General features: G+C 38.2%; 1 protein-coding gene across 1 annotated transcript in view; it reads right to left on the bottom strand.

Moving 5' to 3' along the window:
* EPHA3 (EPH receptor A3) overlaps positions 1-22,622 on the bottom strand; it is a gene marked incomplete at its 5' end in the record, with an annotated part of 144,088 nt that overhangs the window by 37,801 nt on the left and 83,665 nt on the right. Inside the window, 4 exons of the mRNA XM_010017729.1 lie at positions 4,223-4,290; positions 4,755-4,857; positions 7,180-7,339; positions 13,383-13,507. Coding sequence (XP_010016031.1) covers positions 4,223-4,290; positions 4,755-4,857; positions 7,180-7,339; positions 13,383-13,507 — 456 coding nt within the window. The remainder of the gene's footprint in view (positions 1-4,222; positions 4,291-4,754; positions 4,858-7,179; positions 7,340-13,382; positions 13,508-22,622) is intronic.

Here is a 22,622-nt window from a genome sequence, read left to right on the forward strand (position 1 = left end):
AGAGAGAAAATGTTACTTAGACTTAACTAATTCTTCTAAAGAAAGCTCATGAGACAACAGAATCAAATCAATAGAACAAAGTATACAGCTTGTTCAAATCAAACTGCTTTTGATCAAACTTTATAAAGCCAAGGACACTAATGTAGTTACTGCACAGAAGTCTAAAATCTAATTTTAAATATATCTGCACTTGCCATATTTAACTGCTTTTCAAACATTAAATATGACCCACCCATTCCAGCTTGCTACATTTAGATGCTGCACTGTATTGTCCCTATCAATGTGACAACAGAGACGAGAAACAAAATATGCGATGCTACAGTCAACCTGAAAAGTTCTTAGGAATATACTAAGGACAGCACATCAATGCAAACTTTTTTCTTTCCCAGTCTTCATCGAGGTGCATAAGAAAAGAAAATTATACATGAGCAAATGCATTTCTGCCTTAATCCATCTGCTAGCACATACAAAGATGGCAGCCAGTTGTTCTTATTGTTAAAGTCTGGTTCTACTGCTCAGTTACCCTAACATCCATGTTATTACATTACCCCCTTCTACAGTTTTCTGGCCAGGGGTTGTTCATTTTGCCTGGGGCAAGTGTTAGTTCAAATGACTGAACAATTTTAAGGGCACTTTCAAGCTCTCGTCACCTCTTCCTCTAGCAGGACTGGGAGCGGGAGGAAAATATTCTTATTCCCAACCTTTCTCTCCAGCAGACGCTGAAGGCCAAGCATAGCTTCATTCCTAGCTCGAGGCCCTGCTTGTGCGTGTACCCAGTACCTTGTGTACCTGCCTCTGCATTAATTTTAGAACACAAAGGTGTTTTGTTAACAAAAAGTGAAATAATTGTTAAATCCAGATTGAAGTTTTCGGCTTTCGACACAAAACCTTCATTCGTGGATATGTATTCTAGATTTTTATAACAGTGCCAGCTGGTCTTGTAAAAGATATTACCTCCTCCTACAAACACTGCTTTAACCCACACAGGAATATCCGTTCCAGCTTAGCATTATTATACTGCATGAATTGTTGACTACTAGAATAGTGAAACCTTTTTTGTTCGGGTTACACAGATGGGAAAAAATACCTTTGGACCATTAGCTAGAGCACACCATTGTTTTATCAAACAATCCCCAGTGTACGTAATAAATAAATAAATAATCTATTTTGTGGAGATTTATTGGCCTCAGAATTGACAAAGAAATGATAAAACTGAGTTCCCAAGTTAATTGCCTCAATAACAATGCGAACTAAGAGCCATGCTCTTAACACAAGGACTGCGTGTGTGCAGCACTGTGTTTCCTTCAAGAGCCTGATGATTACAGAATTACTTGCAAATAAAACAAAAAGTAACTGGCTGTATATTGCTGTTGGTTAAAAATCTTGTAAATGCTCCTTTCCGTCCATGCTGAATGTACGTTACAGGCTCCCTTGTACCCCCAGTAAAAATAATTAAAAGCTTCTGCACTGTGGGGTTTTTGGCTGCAGATTTTTTAATGCTGACCCCAGAGGTTCCCAAGATCAGGTGATGGTGACTGCAAGGAGAATAATCCCTTCACACCAATAATTAAGGACAGCCTGTATAGTAACTGGGTTCTGTCATGAAAAACAGATAATAAACACATGCACATGTGTTAAGCTGTACTACTTTACAGCTCATTCTGTGCAAACATAATAATTTACATTTTCATTTTAACAGCATGAATTGCCCTAAAGGTAGCAAAAAAAAAAAAAGGGCCTAGCCAAAGAAGGCAAAGGGAGAGGATCTGAGGAGGTGAAACATTTTTACTTCTTTGAAGTAATATTATAGGATTTGTAATAAGGCTGCAGGGAATAGGTCATGGCTGGAGCCTTTTTTAAAGTAATTCAGAATAAACTGACTGAAATAAACCAGCTGCTGTATTTAAGATGCTGAAAGTTTACGACAGCCATGGAAGTTACTTTATCCTTTTTTTAGTTCATGGGAGCAATTTTTCTATTCTTTGAGAAAGACTGCAATTTGATAGAATAAAGTTTCAACAGCCACACATGTACATGCATACAAATCCCAACATAAATATCTGCAAAAAATCAATAAATCATTTTCAAGAATTTCTAACAGAAATACCAGGCCCATGGTCAGCTCTGTTCTTACTACACAGTGAATCAGCATGGCACTACTCAGAAAACAGTACATAAATATCTAAAGCCAAATTAAAAGCAATTTAATCCACAGGAATTTAACAGCACTGACATGTTTAAGAATAGTGATTGCAACTTTCCATTGTGTGGGAGTAAGGAGAGCAAATTTTGACCTGTTGTTTGTCTGTGACACTTTTTTTACTGGCTGCTTTTATTTTACAACCTCATTAAATTTGGATGATGAAGCATTAATTCTATGGGCCACATGTAACCGTATAGGGGTTTTTGGGACTAGCTGGTTAGCAGTTGTTGGGCTGCACGAAGCAAAGCCCACTGGTATAGCTTGTGTATCCCCTGACAGTGCAGGGGAAGGAGCACACATGTTGTGGATATGCATGCTCATGGCTCTCAGGAGATAAGGAGGGGCTCCAAACTTAACATAATAATAATAATATGAACAGTCAGAGAACAGTTATTCCATTGTCATGGGGATTAGGAAGTAGTTCTAATTTCCAACTACTGCAGGTAAATCCCTCATTAAAATGTTAACTCAATTATATTTGGTGGGGAGGCATCTGATTATGGTACCAAGAGCACGTTTATTGCCAAAGGTACAGCATCACTGTCAAGCGGAGAAAACCCACATACATTAACCTTACAACATGTTAAGCAATACATTCAACATGGTCTACACGGTGTAGCAGAATATTTATGCGGAGCTGAAAGAGATTCAAAGACAAACTACTGCTTCTTAGTAAAAACATGCTCATTAGACACCACAAATTGTGTAGGGTTAAAAAAAAAGAAAGGAATTTCCAGTCTTCGTGTTTATGAAGGGCATTATCTTTGCCCCATAAAGATGAAAAATAACCAAAATGCAGTGATAAACCCACCAAGAATAGCCCCCTCCCCCCAGTCAGGAATGTTAAACTATCACCTTCCTCTCCCCTCAACTTCTCCTGCTCCAAAACTATTTCTTTCTTTTTTTTAAAGAGAGTATGGATGGAATTTCTAATCTTCACAATCCACAGCTCCTCTGCTGTGGAAATGTGCTGCAGGGTTACATACACTGCAGAGAGAATACAGGATCAGAGAGGAGCTGAAATACTGCAGGATGACATTCTCCTCCAGCCATGGGCCACAGCAGGCTACTTCTTCCTGGTAGCCAGGACAAGCGCCCAGACTCGGAAAATCAACACTCCTTCCCCTGCGTAAGATCTTGCTCCATGCTGTTCCTTTCAGAGGGCACAGCCAAATGACCCAGAATAGCCATGAATAAAGTCCCATTTAGCCTTAATAAAAATAGGTACTGAAACATCAGAAATAGATAGGCTTCAGGTTTGGCTTTTGAACACATTTCAAAAGTAACCCAGATTCCTCAGGATGAGCAAAATTTCACATCCTTAACTACATACAAAAGACAACGGAAGTCAATAGAAAGGCTCTCTTGTTAGTCCCAGATGAGACCCAGAGAGAGCACAGACATACTCATTCTTGTGAGTGGGGAATCAGGACTTGAAAAAAACATGTTTGAAAAGAGAGGTGGATTAAAAATCCCATTAATTTGTGACATACTTGCTTATGTCAAGTAGTTATTCTTAATTTAAGAAACTACTCCAAGTCACTTTTTGGACCGCTTAGAATAATTCCAAACTATTATTGGGTCAACTTTGTCAAATGAGTAATTTTCACAGTCCCTTCAGTAGTCATCAAGACAGGTTTCATTGATTTTATATTTTGCTTTGTAAAGAAAAGGACATTTCTTAGACTTCATACAGCTGATAATGAGGAAGCTGAAGTTACACTCTGTGTTTCAGTAATGCACAGGAATCAATATCACATTACTAACCACACACATTGCTTGAGCATAGACATTGATGTTTTGCTCATTACTACTCTGAACACATATGAAAGAATTTGAAACAAAGAATAATTGTTTGGGGAAAATCTCCCTACCCACAAGAGTAGCGATAATTCTCTTCCCAATTTCACCTTGGTTTAAGTGAGGTATGACTTTTTTTTTTTTTAATTTGAAAAATACCAGTTATCTAGGGGATGAATTAAACAGATTTGGAAGCATTAAAAGGCTTCAGTAACTTACAGTGACCATTCCCAAAATGTAGTCTTTTCTCATCAGTGCCATGCTTAGACTTCTTGTATCCACAGAATCTATAAGCAACAGAGGGGAAAAAAATAGAGAGAGAATTTTGTGTGTTAACTGCAGGTGGAAACAGAATAAAATGTTTTTCCTCCACAATTAAATGCCTGTTTGAAAGTTTAATGATATTTACATTCTCTGTGCCCTATAGAGGCATGTTATATTCTCAGGGAATTTGAGGAAATTGGCTAATGAGAGGATTTGTTGATTTTTGACCCCTACAGTTTAATTTTACAATTGCCTAAGAATGTGTTTATAGCATTTTTTAACAACTGCTGTATGACTGGGGCTGCTAACGTTAGCGGGCTCATTACCGAGCACGAAGCAGCATTAGGAGCTCCTGGGCAGCAGACAAAGGAGTAGGTACAAACAAGCCATGCTACTGCCCGATGACACCCAATTTGCCATGCTCATCAAGGCCCCTTGGGGAAATGGAAGCAGGAGCAAATGTGCAAACCAGAGGATAAAAACTAACCTCCCGATCAAGACGTACACCACAACTGTGAGGAGGATAATGGCTACTGCTGCTGAAATGGCAATCATTACGACCTGGCTATTCTCGCTCGAAATGGAGAATGCTGGAAAGTTAACACAAAAATATATAAATAACCCCCCGAAACACAATGCTGATTACATCACAATTGACACTTGTATATGGAACAGACAGATTAAGTCATCACTTATAGCATTTGGTTCCTTGCCAAAGATTTAATCTCTTAAGTAATTTGTCATCTGACAAATAAATACAAGGGAAGAAAACAAAAGACCCCAGCCATCTTTGACAATTTACCAAAGTTGTTTCAACTACTGCAGATTTTTACTCTTGCTGATTGTTAAAACTGATACTTAAATATAAACATATATCTAAATACAAACATACATACGATGACACATATATATTTTGTCATGGTCAGTAAGGAACTTTTTCTTGGCAAGAAATCCCAGCCAGTCAATAATTGTCACCCTTATTCTCACTTCTGGATGATGGAAAGTGCTTTAATGAATTAAGCTTTCCAGTTAAGCTTGACAGTATCCCTGTGAAGGTTATGAAAAGCCAGAGCACACAGAAGCAGAGAAAAGGCCTAGGCATGATTAATTAATGTCTATACAAAAAAGAAGGGCTATCTTCTGCCTTACAGTGGATGCTTCCCTGTCGTCCCTAAGCATGGAGCTCTGGTGTGCTAGACTGCTATACAATGACAGGACATCTTTAGATCTTAGGTGTTACGAACAATCTTCAGCAGACACATGAACTTCACCAAGCACAGCAGAATTAGGCTCCTCAGCTCTATTCTCAAGCTAGCTGTCCAAAGAGAGCTGAAAGTTAGCACTGGTTGTCCCCACAAATTAGACAGTTTGGGTACATGACTGCTTGAAGTCACACAATTCCCCTTGGGAAGAAGTCTCAGACCTACGACTGCACTCTTGTTTTTATGATAACTTGGCAATAGGAACAAAGTTATGCAGTTTGTTGTCTGTGTAACTTGTATGCTTGTTATTGAGATGTGCACCACTGCCTCCTGTCACCTTCCACATTTTCAGACAGCTACTTTTTCCTTTTAATATTACTTTGCAGAGAAAATTCATTAACCTCTATCACTGCAACTGATTTTTTCTCCTTGCTATACTTCTTTGTCCTATTTTGAGTTCCAGTTTCATCCAGTATTCCAAAGCTGCATGTTACAGTAACAGGGATGTGCATCTATTTTTTTTAAACAAGAAGCTTGTTAGCTTTTCAGAATAAGAGCTGAAATGGAGGAGGAATAAGTGAGGTTGAAATACATAACATATCTCAAAAATATATGATGCCAAGTGAAAGACTATTTGGATTGATGCTACTCTTGGTTAAAAATTTGTCACTTTTAGTGGAGCACTTTTTATAACCATAGGTTCTCAAGCCTTATCATGAGTACATGAATAAGCCTTATGAGAGCATATCAGAATTATAGTCCTTAGTTGTGTTATAACTCTGAACAGCAGATCTTCTGTGAAAGCCCAACCTTCTAAAAAGCAAAGTCTTTGATTATGCATCATCAATCTACATAAGTAACTGGATACCTAAGCAAAGGTTGACTTTTTGATGCATTAATCCACTTTCAGCTTCTAGCAAAGAGAAGGTGTGATTTACTACATAGTACCAAGTGATGAGAAAGTAACATTTAAGACTGATCCCCATTAAGAGTCTTTCTGGTATAATAACAGAATTCATAAACAACACCTATAAGGACATCAGTTAAATAACGCTAAAACCAGCTAAATAAATCTAAGCATTAGAGGAAGGAAAAGGAGTACCAGACCACTAAATGTCTTCCCAAAGGCTACCCAGAAGTGTGGTGACAGAAAGAAGGGGGGATCCAAACAGCCCAACTCCCTGACCAGCTACTTAACTGAATGACCACCCTTCCTGACCTGTGCATATTAGTTTCATGTTAAGGCTACACAGGACACATCAACAATGCTCTGCAGTAGCGTGGAGAATTACACACTGACCCACAGGAGTAATGGACAAATACAAAATTAATTCTCTAGAAGCAGTGGCTTATAGTCCATGGGGTTCAGGCCACAAACTTGGAATAGTGTAAGGCTGTGAATCTGTTTTTCTATCAGACTTCCTTCCTTGGCAGGAGCCATGGTCTAGCAAAGTATCGATTCTGGCACGAGGCAGTGGTTGAGTAGGGAATGAAAGAAAATACCACCTGTGATAGTCATGGTATTCACTTTATAGCATGTTTCAAGGTTAATGGTAAAATATAAAGTTATATAGTATTGCTACCCAGAAAGACACATCATGAACAGTTATGAGCTGCATTTACTAAACCAGAAAAGGAGTGAAAGCACCCATTCAAATCAGTCAGTAACTGGACATGATGTCAGTATAAACCATTATAACAAATACATACAATCTGGACTGGTTTCAAATTCAAACTTGCGGCTGTTTGTCCCATATCCAGCTGCAGTTCGGGCTCGAATTTGGAAGACGTAGGTGGTATCAGGTTTGAGACCACTGATGGTAACATTGGTGCCTTTTGCTCTCAGAATAGTATAGCTTGTCTCTTGCTCCTGCTTTTGGGAAGAGAAATTATCAGATTAAAACCACACCCTAAAAAACAGAAATAAGAGGTGGCTGGGACAAAATTACTACAAATCACCTGGAAAGCACTGGCATATTTTTTGAATATTTATAGCCTGACAAATGCTTCTGCAGTCATTCATTTTCAATCTGCTAAGAATCTTTTGATTAAGAAGAACCCTAAATCATTAGAGCTTCTATGGCCTTCTGCTGTAAATCAAACACTAGACATGCTGAATATGTGACATTTCATTAAATGGCTTTGCATCATTTTGCCCATAGTCTGTAATACAACAAGCAAATTAAGATTAACATATTATTTAAAAAAAAGCCATACAGCAGATTTGCCTTCTGCACTGAACTGGAAGTTGTAACAGTCCAACTTAGGCATTTTAGGGCCCTGCAGAGCTATTGCAGGATGCAGTTTTTACTGCCTCATGTTTTACAAGACAGTATTTACCTTTATAACCGTCAGAAAAGAAACTCCTCTCAGGTTCCTCACCTCAGGTCTGCAAACAGGAGAATATAACTCGCTTTCTATTATGCTATAAAAACTGAGACTGATGAGTCCATCCTCATTTGGGCAAAACCCCACTGAACTTACTCTTGAAAGAGTCTTGGCTTTAGCAGCCAGAAAGGAAACATGTTTTCTCCTTACTGCTTTTTGTGAAAGAGCAAGGCATGTGTCCAGTACAGATGATATGCGCACACTCCGCTTAATAGTTGCATATTTCTGGCATAATGGCTTTTTATATAAAATAAGAAATTGACCATTTTGTAATTTAGTAAGTTCACACTGTGTAAAAAGCTAATCCTGTTAAAAGTATGTCTCGGTCCCACTGTAAGCACCTAGTCTAAGAATTTAGGCATGCATTTGGAGCCTGAGGTATTGCTTATGTTACTAAAGCCATCCTGTACCAAAAGAGCATTTTTGGCTTCCTAAAAATGGCAGCTGGAACTGCCTCAGGAAAAATCTTGGACAGCAGCCACACATGTGGGGAACTGTGAGAATCTTGGTTATTTAGGTTCCCTACCATGAACTTTTTTTATTCTGGAGGTGCTGGGGGTTTCATATGCTGCCCTTTTATTTTGCACACTCTGAAATACACTAATACCATTGACTTTTGCCTGGTTGAAAGCAGAAACTGCGTTAAGTTAACGTATGTCGGATGCAGACAGTCTCACCTAATTCCCACTACGTTTTATGGCATTGCATTAGCTTGTAAGGTACTGACATTTTAGCTTTGACAACACTAAAGTGCCAATGCACAAGTACAGAGGTTGGAAAATACTTAATTCAATGTCAAAGCCATCTCACCACCGTGTGAAAAGTTCAACTGACTAAAGTTGTTTTAGTGTGTTTGCTCTGCAGTGCTGCCTAGAGTAAGAAAGTTAGGTTTATTCTAAGTTAGTAGGTGGATATCAGAAACTGTTCACTTTGGTGCTACAGAAGCCTAACTACTCTGTTCTTGGCAGTCTTTGATATAAAGAGAAATAGAAACCTTTACACCACAGGTAGTGAAATTCTCAGAATCTTCACATAATATTCAACACTATGCCATTATGCACGCGAGCAATCACAGTGAAGGGAAGGGGGTTGGAGATGTGGGGAGAAGTAGCTAAGCAAGTGACTAAAAGTCACTGTCCAGAATCAAAATCTCAGATAGGGTGAGCTGGACCTAGTCTTCAAAGCATGGCCCATTTTCTTTGCATACTAAAAATGAACAGGACATCAGCTTTGGACCTCCTGATAGTTTCCTAATACTTCTCTGAAAAGTTTTCTGTTATAAATTCAGGGGAAGAAAACACATTCTAAGGAGCATACACGTTTGTGTAAATTTATTTTTGAACTAACAAAGACCTAGTATTATAATTTGCAGGATTTCCTTATCTCATAATTCAGTTGAACACAGGCAACTATTTTAATTTCAAAGACATAATAATCTTGTCTTTAAAACATAAAAACTTTTGTGTATGCCATGACTGCACATTCATTTTGATCTCACTTTAGGCTGCTTTTATGAAATGCAAACATTTCCTTCTTGTGCAGATGCATATGTGCAAGGGAAAAATAGTCATGGCCTGTCTGTTAATAATCCACAATGGAACTTGGAAAATAAATGTTTAAAACAATGGTATGGAGGACGTCATGATATCTTAGTTTATGGTCAGCTTTTTACACACATATTTTGTAAGTAATTTTTTATGTTACCAGTAATCAAATCAGTGAAACACCACATAAAAGCCCAAGTTTATCATCCTTGGGGATACAACACTATAGCTGCCATAAGCAGGAGGGATATACAAAAAGGAGTCAGTCTTTGCCAAGCAGAACTTTAATCAAACACTCTGATGATAAATTTGAACTTGGACACACAAAGTGTATTCTTCCTGAGTATTCCTGCATAGTTTACCAGACACAATCTTTACTGGGAAGCAAATCCCACTATGGTGTTTCATTTGCAAATAACATTTTATAATTTTAAACTATGTTTTACAAAAGACATATTTTGGATACATCTAAAATTTATGCTGGCAGCACTAGTGAGAGTGAACAGTATGTAGTTTTTCAGATAAGCACAGTAAGTGTTTATATTATGAGGAAGGACATTTTCTCCATCAGCTGCATGTAAACTTGAGCGGCCAAAACCAGACTACACATCTTTGGAAGGAACCCACAGTCCAGATGCCACTTTCCCTTATTGTCAGGCATGAACTGTTCATCGATATGCCAGTTCCTACAAACATTGTGGAGTTTATGTAGCTCCCTACCCTCAAAGCCAGATTAATAAGAGTTGTTAAAGCAACTAAGTGCATTTGCATATAATTTACTTTATCAGCCTCAGGAAGAGCACAAACTGGATATCATTATTTATTTGCTGGATTTAACCAGTCTACTGAGCACACAAATTTCAATGATGGCAAAGGCAAACCTACTTTACTAATGTGAGACTGCAACTAAATTTCACTCATTTTTTTGCAGCAGATTTCATGTAAATAAAGTGTGTGAGTTTTAGTTAGCATAACTGTAAGCCACCTATTTAAATGAAGCAATTAATAGTTTATGTATGGTATTTACGAGATGTTTTTTTTCTATCTTTGCATAACAAGATACTCCTTCCAGAGAACATAATTATGTGAGTGAGGACAAGGAGGAAACAAAGTATCTTCTTGTGTAAGAAAAAAAAGTAAATACATGTATATATGGCAATTTTTATATGTACACTTTGACAGATGAGATGCTTAAAATCCAGCACAGCATTATGGTCTAAACTGGGGTGTCACTTGGTACCATTAACTTAACATAAAATGTATTCCCTACCATAAAATAAATGCCTAGAAGTTCCATACAGTATTCATCTGAAAGAGGACTCTATTTCTTTCAAACGCTTGGAATAAATAGTAACTGGGGCCTCATAACCAAGTCCTGTAGATTTTTACACAAAATACAATTCTATTCCAACCACTGCGACTGAAAACCTGCCACTCTCATTTCATAATATTACGCATAAAAACCCCATAGGTTCATTCCAAAAAGTTAAAAGAATTTCCCAAAACTGTAGTTCCTAATTTCTCTAGAAACATCATGCAAAGCTCTCTCTACTCTTTCTTGCTTACACAAGTGCAATCACTGGTGAAAAAAAACCACAACCCAACAACTGTATAGGTTGAAGAAAATAAATATTTTCCACTTACTTTATGCCAATAACACATTAGAAAAACTGCACAATATCATAATTTAGATATAGAAAAATCTATTTCTATTACAAACCTATTCTAACATCCTGAATATCAGTAACATGCAGTTGCCCATAAAAATCACGTATTCCTTGAAATTTAAGAACAGCCTAGCAAAGTAAAAAAAAAAAAATAAAGAAAATTGCATGGACAAGGTATATGACAGAATGCTGTACTACTCTACTAATTCTGTATTTATTATTTTCTAAGAGATTACAAAAGGTATGGCAAGTAAAAAAAGTAAAACAGGAGGGAAATAATGGCTAAACATAAATCGTCTACCAGCAATCAGGTATGACTTGTCAGGAGAAATACGCAGATTGCTAACTATAGAAGTTTTATTTCCCAGCATCTGCCACTTAACAGCAGTGGGGTTTTTGATGAGCACGACCAAGATGATTTTTGAAGCAGAAAATCAAATGGCCTGGACCAGTTGAAAAGAAAACTCTCTTTTCAAAAGAGGAAGTAAGTGGGGCTGTGTAGAGATCTCAGACTAAAAAGCAACATCTTCCAAAGGTGTTTGGAGGAGCAATGAAGAGTAATGGCCAAGCATGGGCTGCTCTGGCCTCAGGTTAAGTTTAACACAGTAGTAGTTTTCCACCTTTTACAATCTGCAGGGCTAAAATGGGCAATGGATTAAAGCCTCCTGACAATAGATTTGCTTTTCCTAGTTACCTTTCATAAACCTGAGGAACAGATTTCTGACTCCCTAGGGACTGCAGAGCACACATTAAAAACACTGGTGTCAGAAGGTTGTTTTTTTTGATCCAAATGGCCTGGCTCCTATTGTCAAGCAGTTGGCTCTCTGGTTTAAGAAAGCTGTCTGGTGCATACGAACTCTTGATCACAGACTTCAAAGGGAAGAAACACATGTGCAAGACCAGCCTCATAAGACTGGTTGTCTTAGGAAGCTGTCTTATGACAACCAGTTGCTCCATTAGACTAGATATGATCACTGGGAATAAAAGCATGCTTCTATGATATATGAAATATATTATATATCAGACTGTGCATACAACAATATTGAAAGGTGATAATTTCCTGGAATGAAAGAAGCCAATGTCAGTGCAGAACAATGCTCAAAACATAGCAAAAAACCCCAAATATGCAAATAAAATTTCTCAGTTTAATGAAAATGAACTAGTTTCCTTCTTCCTCTTTTAGCAGTAGATACGTTTAGATTTTAACCAAGGTATTAGAAGTTTCAAGTGCTCACCAACACAACTATGCCAAAATCAAATGACACAATAATTTGGGAGAAATCTTTTCAGCATACGGCCTTCCGGTCCCCAATCTTCAGCTGAAGATTGTGTGTGGACTATCAATACCACATGGTACCACTGCTAAGCTTCATGAGAAAACATTCTAAAGATTAACTGAATACCCCTGGAGTCTTCTTAACAGAAGCTTCTAAGTGCATATTAGCATCACATCTTCCCTGCTACGTATGAAATAAGCCTGATTTCTAGATATGAACAGCATTAGTAAATGTTAAGTAAATTAAACCATTATTTCTGATATTTTTTCAAAGTTTGCCAACTTCAGTAGCAATATATTCTATCAAAAGGTCTCTCTGATCAATTTAAAAATGTCTAATACCACTCTCCACAGTCTTTACAACAATTTACGCTTTAATTCTATCAGTAAGAGTTACTAAAAAACCCCATTCTGTTATGAAGATTCATTTTTTCCTACATACAGATCTATATGGGATGTAGAAATCAACAGCTGTAAATACAAGAAAATGCCAGTAAAAAGCAGAACCTATTTAACAGCAGGTTGTCTTTTGTTTGTAGTTATTTACATACAATTGATGAAGAATTCAGTTATTCATGAAAAGCAGGAACTCTCATGGTGCAAACCAGCCCAAAGGATCACCCATCTCTTTTCCAAATAATTTTCGTGTAAAAGATAATTGTGCCACAGGGAAGAACCAGCACATGGATGCTGACAAATAAATGTATGAACACTGACAGCATAATAGAACCGAGCGAGCAAACTGTACTCAAGGGGGGAAAAAAAGAAAAAACAGGTATTACAGCTTGTCTGCATTAATTTCTATTTTTGTTCTGATGTGTTTGGGGATGAACTTGGTAGATAACACAACTTCGCAATTTCAATTCATATTTTCATGATGTTCTCCTTACCAAAACCTGAACAGTTTCAACACATAATGTCACTGGGGAGGACAATGAGTGAACGTGGGTGCCCCTGAATCCGTAACGTAAGCAAGATGCAATAATTTCATTACAGTATTACAAGCACAAAAACCTGCCCTTTGACCTTTTTCCCCACCTTTTCATAGTATTTGACCTCGTAGTCCAAGATGATCCCATTTGGATGTTCGGGTTCTTGCCAAGACAGAGACACGCTGTTCCTGGATGTCCTGTCTTTCCTTATGACTGTGATGGGGGACGGAGCTGTAAAAGGGGTGGGGGCAGAGGAGAAGAGAGAAAAGCAAACTGAGTTTATCTCTGTTCCAGTCCTTGGCAAAGAGTAGTGCTTCCATTTAAAAAACTCATGAGCAGAGGTCTGGACTTGTATCAACATTCAGCAGCTGTATTATAGTCCTGGTACACATGCCTTAAAGGATACTGGCCTCAAGGAAAATGAGCTGAGATTTTCTGTTCAGCTGAAGGACTAGTGGCAAGACAGCAGATGGTTTCGATCTGCTACTACAGTGCAAGCAATGAAATACATTAAGTATACTAAAATACAGAACAAAAACCCAGTACTACTTTTTGTTATAATGCTGGAGCATTATCATTACCAGATTGCATAACTCTGATAACATTTTCATACACGAGTGTAAAATGGTGCTGGGTTGCATTATGTACAAAGAACTCCTGGTATCCCTGGCTAGTAATAACCATCAGCATGCTGCAGAATACAGACTCTTTTATAACATTATTTGGTAAGCTCTCCAGATACAAATTGCTCCCATATACACTTCTCCTTTACCGCATTACTCTGAAAACGAAATTTGAAGGAAAAAAAATCTAAACTAAAAAATAACCTCATTTCTGATCTGTATTAATCAGTTAGGCATGACAATTGACTGCATGCCACAGACTTACCCGCTACCCACAACTTGGAAGTACTATCAATGCTACAGAAAAAAATCATAATTACTTAAGATTCTTGAACATCAGTTCAGCTTTAGACCACCCAGCTCTATGAGTTGTTCCAAGACTAGGCCTACATTTCCTACACTCGCTGAAAGCTATGCAATCTTTTAAGTTCTTTTTTTCTGTTTCTCCTGGGTTGCCTTCCCATTCCAAATGCTTCTCTTCCATCACTTTGGCCAAAATTTGTCAGATGATAGCTTACAGATCACACATTAAAGGTTGTAACTGTCATTTAAAAAAAAATATCTTTTACCAATAAACAGCCTTTTATCTTAACATGTAAAACAAGTGTGTTTATAAGTTCAACATTGTGCTATCCTAATAAAAAGGCTTTAGCTGATCTAAACTATTTAAGTTCAGCTGAATCCTACGAAGCTTTTACTGTTCATATAAAACTAGTTGCACTTTACAGGCATTACACATTTGCATGCCTTAGCCAGTGCCCCTTCTGTTTGGGTTTTCTTTCCTGTGAGGGAGCTTGCCAGAAAAAATAGAACTTTTAATTAAAATAAATTTTTGAAAATTCATTCTGTGTTTGATTTTGCTGAACTTCCATTAAAGACATGCCTTCTAGTCTTGAGTCCTAGTCTATATGCTGACATCCTCCTTTAACTGAGTGGAGCATTTAGGAAACTACATACACTTACATAAGCACATACGTATATACACACTTCCACATTTGGTCTGGGTTGAAACGTATTCTCTAAGCAGCATTTTCACATGCACATGGTTCACAATAGCTTTCTGACAAGATTAAAGAGTTGCAAAAGTACTTTTGTTTTTTTGTTTGTTTGGTTGGTTTTTTTTTAAATTTCCTGGCAGGAAGAATTTATCCTTAATTTAAATTACTGAAACCATATTTTGGAGAGGGGTTTTGTGTGTTTGATTTTTGTTTGTTTGTTTTTAAGTAGAATGGGAAGGAGTCTTTTTCTATTTTACTCAGACTCACCAGATCTATGCCTGCTGAAGAACTGAAAAGCATTAGGGCAAAATGTACAGGGCTGGTTTGTAATGAACATCCTTCAGTAATCCCACTTGAATTCCACTCAGGCACAAACCAGTGCTGGAGCCAAAACACATAGCGGTTAGCTGGCTGGACTGCTCTACCATAGCCAGCTCTGTGTTAACTCATATACCTATGCTTGCTGCTTTTATGCTCTTTTAAGTCATTTTTATGTCTTGAGTCAAGCTATTCATCTTTTTTTTGTATGGGAATAGATTGCCAAGCCCAGTACCCCAGCTGGTAACACTTCCCATTAAGGTAACATTCATACAGATTTTATGAATAATTAATACATGATTAACAGAAATGGCTTTTCCCTTAATAAATTATGGTAATTTGTGCTATAACACATTCTCAGGGCTGGCTGAAATAATCTTACATGCTCCAATACAGATGTGCTTTGAAAAAAAGCTTTCTTCTAACACAGTATTAATTATTTTGAGCTCATTTACACCCATCTCTGCAGATGCTACCAGTAACTTATCTCACAGCAGTTTATTAGAAAAGCATCTGCTCTGCAGTTATCAATAACATTATAAAACATTCATATACCTTTTCTAATCCCTAGGGTTTCCAAAGCTGCTTAGAAATTATACATACAGAGTATCTGGAAAAGACATCATCCTACTGCATGGACAAGAGGAGGGGAGATGAGTAATCATAGGGAACACAAAGTTTCAGGCTCCTTTGATTCCATGCACAGAACAGATCTGAGTTTTGCAACACAACGTTGCACACCAGGACACTCCAACAGCTACTGAACCTCTGAGCTATGTATTCCAAATCTGTTTAAATAACCACCTCATCTTAACTATGTGGATTTCAAAAGTTAGCTATTTTTAAGGCATTAATCTTCAGTGCATAAAGGAACAGTGTCTTCAGATATTTTGGTGGTCAGTTATTTTTTTAGAGGATAAATCATACTATTTGCATTCAGAGGGAAGATATGTATTTGTGACTTAATTTTTAGTCTTGTGGGTTGTTTTTTTATATTTTGTTTGTGGGTTTGGGTTTTTTTTTTTTTTTTACATCTTGCTGAATAATCTTGTATATCATCTGAACATTTCAACTTTGAAGCACACAGCATGTTGAAAATATAGACTCAATATCTGGGTACAGATTTAATAATTTTCCTGCTGTTCCCACCCTCTCTGTATGTTCAGATTGGATTTCACAAACAATAGTTGACTTTGATTTGCCTGTGTCTCTGTTGATGAAACTGAGCCCTGGAGAGGACAGCCCTCACAAGAATCTCTTTTCCAGCACTTCCTCTCCTGGCACCATGTGAGGTTTACGGCTCTGAAGCATAGGCAAAACTGTACTGTGCTGGTCCTGGGATGACTTCAGCACCAGGACCCTCTTTCTGAAAAAAGCAGAGTTGAAGGGATCAAGGATAAATCTTGAAGTAAGCATCCCTGATAGCCAGCCCTGCAGATCCCCGTGGATGGGGCAGAGACGGGAGTCAGGATCCTGTGCCTGGAGCGGCTGCCACCCTGCACAACCTGTCACAGCTGCAGCTCTAATCTGCCTTTCCTCAAGCCAGACTCCGCTGCACACCGACAGACAGAAGTGGTCTGGCTCTTCTGCTGTGTCTGTTGCCTGGCACAACTGAAGTCTGTCTGTCTCTCTCTTATTAAATTGTTTCTTTGCTTACGCCCAGAAATGACTCCTCTACTAACACATGGGGTTGACTGATGAACACACTTTGGTTAGACCAAGATGACATAAATGGTTTCAATATTTTCCTTTCTTAAACTAAAAGAGATTTAGATTGTGGAAAAACAGAATACTAGAACAAATATTCTAAATGTCTGCAGCTCCCACTAACAAAACCAATTTTGTACTATGGCTTAGCCGATAAGGACACATTATGAAGCTTTATAGGATAAATTGAAGTTTTAAAAACTATATCAAAGCATCAATATTAACATAGAGCTATGTTAAACTAATGCATTATTTGGAAAACGTACATTTTAAGATAAAACATCAAAAGGGTACTTTTTTAGACTAAGAACTTGAGTAAAAGCTGTTTTGGTGATTTTGGGATAAATCCTATGGCTTGTATACCTCTATGTATTTACATTTTTATTGGTGTTTTGATTAATATATAAGTACTCAACTTCTTCACTGAATAAGAATTGGGTCTTTTATAATTAACTTTAGGCTTATGTGGCAGTGCATTAAGAGGTTTAGTTCAACAGTCACACGCAATGCATACACAAGTGTGCTTACGCATCACATGGCTACTATTTGGTACTACAGCCTAACTGGTTTATGACTAGTTTAAGCAGTTAATATGAACATTCAAAACTCCCTAGAGTTATGAGGGGAAATGTACTTTGAGTGCTCAATGTTGTTAGGTAGCATTTGTGACAACTGGGAATGCGGATGTTGAAAAGGTAACAAACGCAATGATCCAGGGAGCTTAGACTCACAAGTGTAAAAATCTCCTCAGTCGTGACTATTAAAGGTGCAAGCAAATAACATGAAGGATCTAGTGGAGATGACAATAAAACTCTGCCCAAATTCATTTCCCAGTGAAACTGACCCCAACAGATCATTTGTTTTTCTCCAGTTTAATAGCAGTTGGAAGATTGACTTTTTCCTTATTCCTTGTTATTGTTTTCATATGTGACTGCCTTACAGATGTATATATATATATATGTACTGGAGGAAAATTCCTTGTCCTGTGACAGAGAAAACCCAGTATTAACTTTGGGAAGCCATGTGTGTACAACTGCTGAAACATTTAGAGTCCTGCTGTTTCTTGCTTAGGTCTCTAGATCACAAATTAATTTTAAGGAAGGATTTCATTCCAAAATGATCATGGCCAGCCCACTTTTTCCAGCTTTTGCTTGCAACCAGCTATCAGAATCAGAGAGTAAAATATTCCAACCTATGCTGAAAGACTGCGATCAAGAATATACCTGAGCCAACAAAACTGACTGCATTACCCAGATTGCAGCTTTTTCTGCACTGCTGAATAACTGGAATGTTTGTTCCTTTTTCTTTAGAAAACTGATGATATTACTATCTAATCATAATACTCTAATCTGATATAGTGTATAAATTTTCTCTAACGTCTATGATGACCCTAGGAGGTGATGTGGAACAAGAGCAGTAAATAAAGATGACACTTGAAAATTAAACCTGCAGCCTCTGACAGTAGGATCCACTGGGACCCAACCCCAAACCTGTAAGTTTTAGAGGACCAGTGTCCAAAGCACAGAACTATCATACAGGTCAAAGTGGAAATACCAGTGTTTGAATGAACAAACTGATCACTCGGAGGCAGTTTCTCTAGCACAATGGAGTCACAGAATCAGGATATATGAGAGAACTTACCCAGGTGCAAGCATTAGGCACACATACATGGCTCAGTCTGGCCCTGCTCGTACTGCTGCACATACACATTGCACTCAACAACCCAGCATCTGGGGTTTTGTGAACCCCATTTCTATCTTTATGTTTACCCAACCATTCCACTACCAACTAGCATTCTATCTGTGGCAGAGCCCTAAGTAATGACTTACAAATCAGTATAATGATGTCACATCTCCACGGCATGATCACGTTAACATGATGTCTGTATGAACTGTTGCTCGTCCTTGGACCCTTTACATCTTGTCTGTAGATTGACATCTAAGGGGTTTCTTACAGAAGCCTGCTCACAGAAGGTAGGAACTGCACTATTTCAAGCCTTCTCTGACTGCATTACTATTTACTTTCTCCACTGAATGCAGTTTGAGGCACTGTCTCTCTCTACAAGGTTGTGCTGAAGCCAGCCCATTCAGACAGGCACATTCCAAGAAGGGCCAGTCAGTGCTGGGTCCCCAGGTTCCCCCCAGGAGGCAGAAAGAGGAGGAAACAGTCACACTTTAACAACACTTTGGAAGCCTGCTAAACCCTACACACTCCTCTTTCAGATACAATTACCCACCTCTTCAATGCGCGTGCAGACACGGTCCTTTGCCCTTTAAACTCCAGGACACATAGTTAAACTAGCACAGTACTTGTGTTTGTGTTCCTGCACCTTCTCCTTGAGCTGAAGCAGGCTCAATATATTTTTTTATGACTTGGGCTGTAAAATGTCATCTGATTCTGTAACATCATTAGGTGACTATCAGCCAGAACACGAGGCACCTTCCCTGTTACCAGGGATCAGACATAAGGGAGTCTGGCCATCCCAGCAGCAAGACACCCAGGTCAGCAGACTGGATCCTTACACCAGATCCAGGCTGGACCCTAGTAGGATACAGTCATAAAGAAGTGGGTGAAAAGGTTCCCAGTTTCCAGGAAAGGGCTATCAATATCTGCGTATTTACACATATTAAAATGTGGAACAAATCAAATAGGACAAAACTTTAAGGACAAATAGAAGCAGTGTAACTTTGGGTTTAACAAAGCTGTGTGGGGGAGCTGAGTAAGTTTCTCCCAGGAACAGGACAATTTTAAAGACCAATTTGTTCATGGCTATTTTAATGGATAACTACCTGCATTATGGCATAAGCGCCCAAATGAACCTGGAAGCATGTGGTCTCCAGCCTGTGGTTATAGCCCCCAGAGTGGCTGCAGGCATTGCACAGGTGCCATGAGGGAAAGATGGCATGGAACTGGAAAAGGGAAAACGAGCAGCTTCAAGCAGGAATTTCACTAAAAGGCAGCAGCTTGATTTTGATCTCAAGTGCAGAGAAAGGAAACCTTCTGGGCAGCAGCTGTCACTGGACAAGTGATTATCAGAGCTCATTTCTCACTCTTAGAAATAAATTCTAAATTAAAAGCAAACTTCATTAAGTGTTGCACATTCGTATTCTCATTTCTCCCTCTTTTTATTAAAAGAGATAGCAAATGCCTTCCACAGAGCAAGCAAAACGTTAGACTTGCTCATGTGTTCAACACATGTGTAATAAATCGTGGAAACGCCATGTCCATTTGGGAAGTATCAGGCTGCACAAGGCACTCACTTCAAAACCTGAAAATTATGGTGCCATGGCATTCACAGCTGTTATTTCAGAGAGGAGGCAAATGCTGTATATGCTTTCATAAGGATTCAGCCTAAAGGTACTCATAACACAAATGTTATTCTTTCTGTTCTCTGTTTGAGATGGTGGGAGCTTTGCAATACTTCATATTTTTCACTGAATGTGTTTAAGACCGTATCAGTTTAAAATAAACAATTTTGCTTTGCCTTTCCTACCCCATTGTTACTTTGCTTTATAGGATGTTAGAGCCTCAGGCTTCCTGGTGTGAAGTTTTCGGAATGAAGAATTTATTCACCTGGCCCATAACATCAGCAGTCATGTGCTAAGTATGCTTTCCCTTTCCATGAAAGTTTAGTTTTTTCTTCTTTATAGGATGACACATCCTGAGGCTGAAACCAGCTTACATAGTTGGTGTGAGTCAAACCAAAGCTGCATGTATGTGAAGTCTGTAACACGCAGGGGTGCATAACTCTGAAGCTATAATTTGGTTTTATATTGAACTGCTTTAAAAAAATAATTATTACATTAATAATACCCATGGACAGGAATAGTCCCCAGACTCAAAGAAACAAGCAACATTTTTTTCCCAGCTGCCCCCAGCCTGAAAATTTTCTAGATGGAATAGCTTGAAGAAGCAAAGGAAGTTGATAGCTTTGTTTACCATCAAAAGAAACACAGACTGTTTCCCTCAGTGCTTACTGAGAATGCTAGCACTGATAAGGGAGAGAGAGACAGAAGTCTAAGGAATATTATTTAACCAAGTGCTAAGCATCCTGTTTACCTTTATTTTACTATTTTACCAAGCCAAGATATTAAATGAAAATCCGCATGTAGCCTCATGTTAAAGACTGTAATAGAAGCAAGTAGAGTAAACCGTTATCCACTGATTGCTGAATACAATTTTAAGATGACCTCTGGAGAAGGTAACTAAAAGTACTTGAAGTGAAAAACCAAAGCTGAGCCACAAACTTCCCCTGCGAACTTTCTCTAAGGTCATGAGCATTCACATGAGCGCTGTGTGCACACAGAAGAGACTCATGTATGTCAGACTTTGAAGCCTCAGCAGAGCTTCCTTGACATTCAGGGGGAAAGGGATCAAAGGCTTTGCAGGCAGAACGTCTCTAGCTAATAACAGGCTATGCATGGAGTGACATTGTTAAAACACTTCCCTTTTATATCCCTAAAGGAGGAGTTTTATTGAGTTAAAATGATCCTTGAATAGCCTCCGGGCTGAACTGTAAAACACATTTGAAAAGCGTAAAATCTTTATTTATGCCAGGAATGTTTGAAACTCAAAAGATAAATGTCATTCAAAAATCCAAGCATGTCCTAGGTATTCAGTACGTAAGGGGGCACAGCTGTAATAACAGTCAGTGAACCAGAGACTCCCTACATCATGTCATTAGCTCACTTTTAATAAGTCTATCTTCTCGCCCCTTTTATAAGGGCCATAGGGGAAGAAAGAAATATATCATGCCCCAAACATCTGTGGCTTTCTCAAATTGTCTCTTAGAAGACAGATCTACTTAAGGGACCTGTGTTGGGATATAGATTGTAAAGTCCACACAACCCTTACTAAATATGGATTTTATTTAAACAGGGAGCATCACACATCGTTTGTGAGTTGCTGAAGACAGTGCAGTCTAGCTTAACAGAATAAAGGCTGAGCATATAAATAGCATTGCAGTTCCTGCAAGTAACAAAAGACATATATTGAAATAAAGCTTGGTGCTCAACTTGGTGCTGAATTTATTTCCATGAAGTCACTGATTTCAGGCAAATAAAATTCTAGTCTGAGGAGGTTTTAACAACTTTTCCTGGGAGCCAAGCAAGTCTTTGCTTACAATGGTGCTGAAAAATTTACCTTCTTTCTTCGTTCTAAATGTTTATCCTCCTAAGCTGAAACTAAAAGATGGCTTGAAATTTTCAATCTGCAAATGACACATACAGATCAAGATTCTGGAGACCAGCTACATCTACCTTTTAACACTCTCCTTCCAGTGATCCTAATTTCTGTACTTAGTGTTCAGTTTTGAAAAATTTCCATTCTGCCCCTTTGCATAAAACTCCATAGGTTACCTTCTCCTTAAACTTATCCCTTCTGTGTTTCAGACTCCTGATAAGAAGACTACTGCTCTTCTAGGGAAGCCTGAGATTATATAGGGCATATCTGGGTTTTTTGGTGTTTTGTTTTGTTTTGTTTTTTTTTTAATTATTCTTTATATGTAGGTATATGCTGTGTGTAGATGCCTCATTTTAGATCCAGGGATGATTATTCTCTTTATGCTTCCTATATGAACAGAGAAAGGAATCAACATTTTACAAGTGCACAACTGAATTGTGGGGCCACCAAAACTCAGGTTGAGGCAACTTATGACACTTAATTGAGGAGCTTAATCACTTTCTGCAGTTACTAGGGAAA

This window comes from Nestor notabilis, unplaced genomic scaffold, assembly GCF_000696875.1.
Source record: "Nestor notabilis isolate BGI_N333 unplaced genomic scaffold, ASM69687v1 scaffold9977, whole genome shotgun sequence".
In the NCBI taxonomy this organism is placed as follows: Eukaryota; Metazoa; Chordata; class Aves; order Psittaciformes; family Psittacidae; genus Nestor; species Nestor notabilis.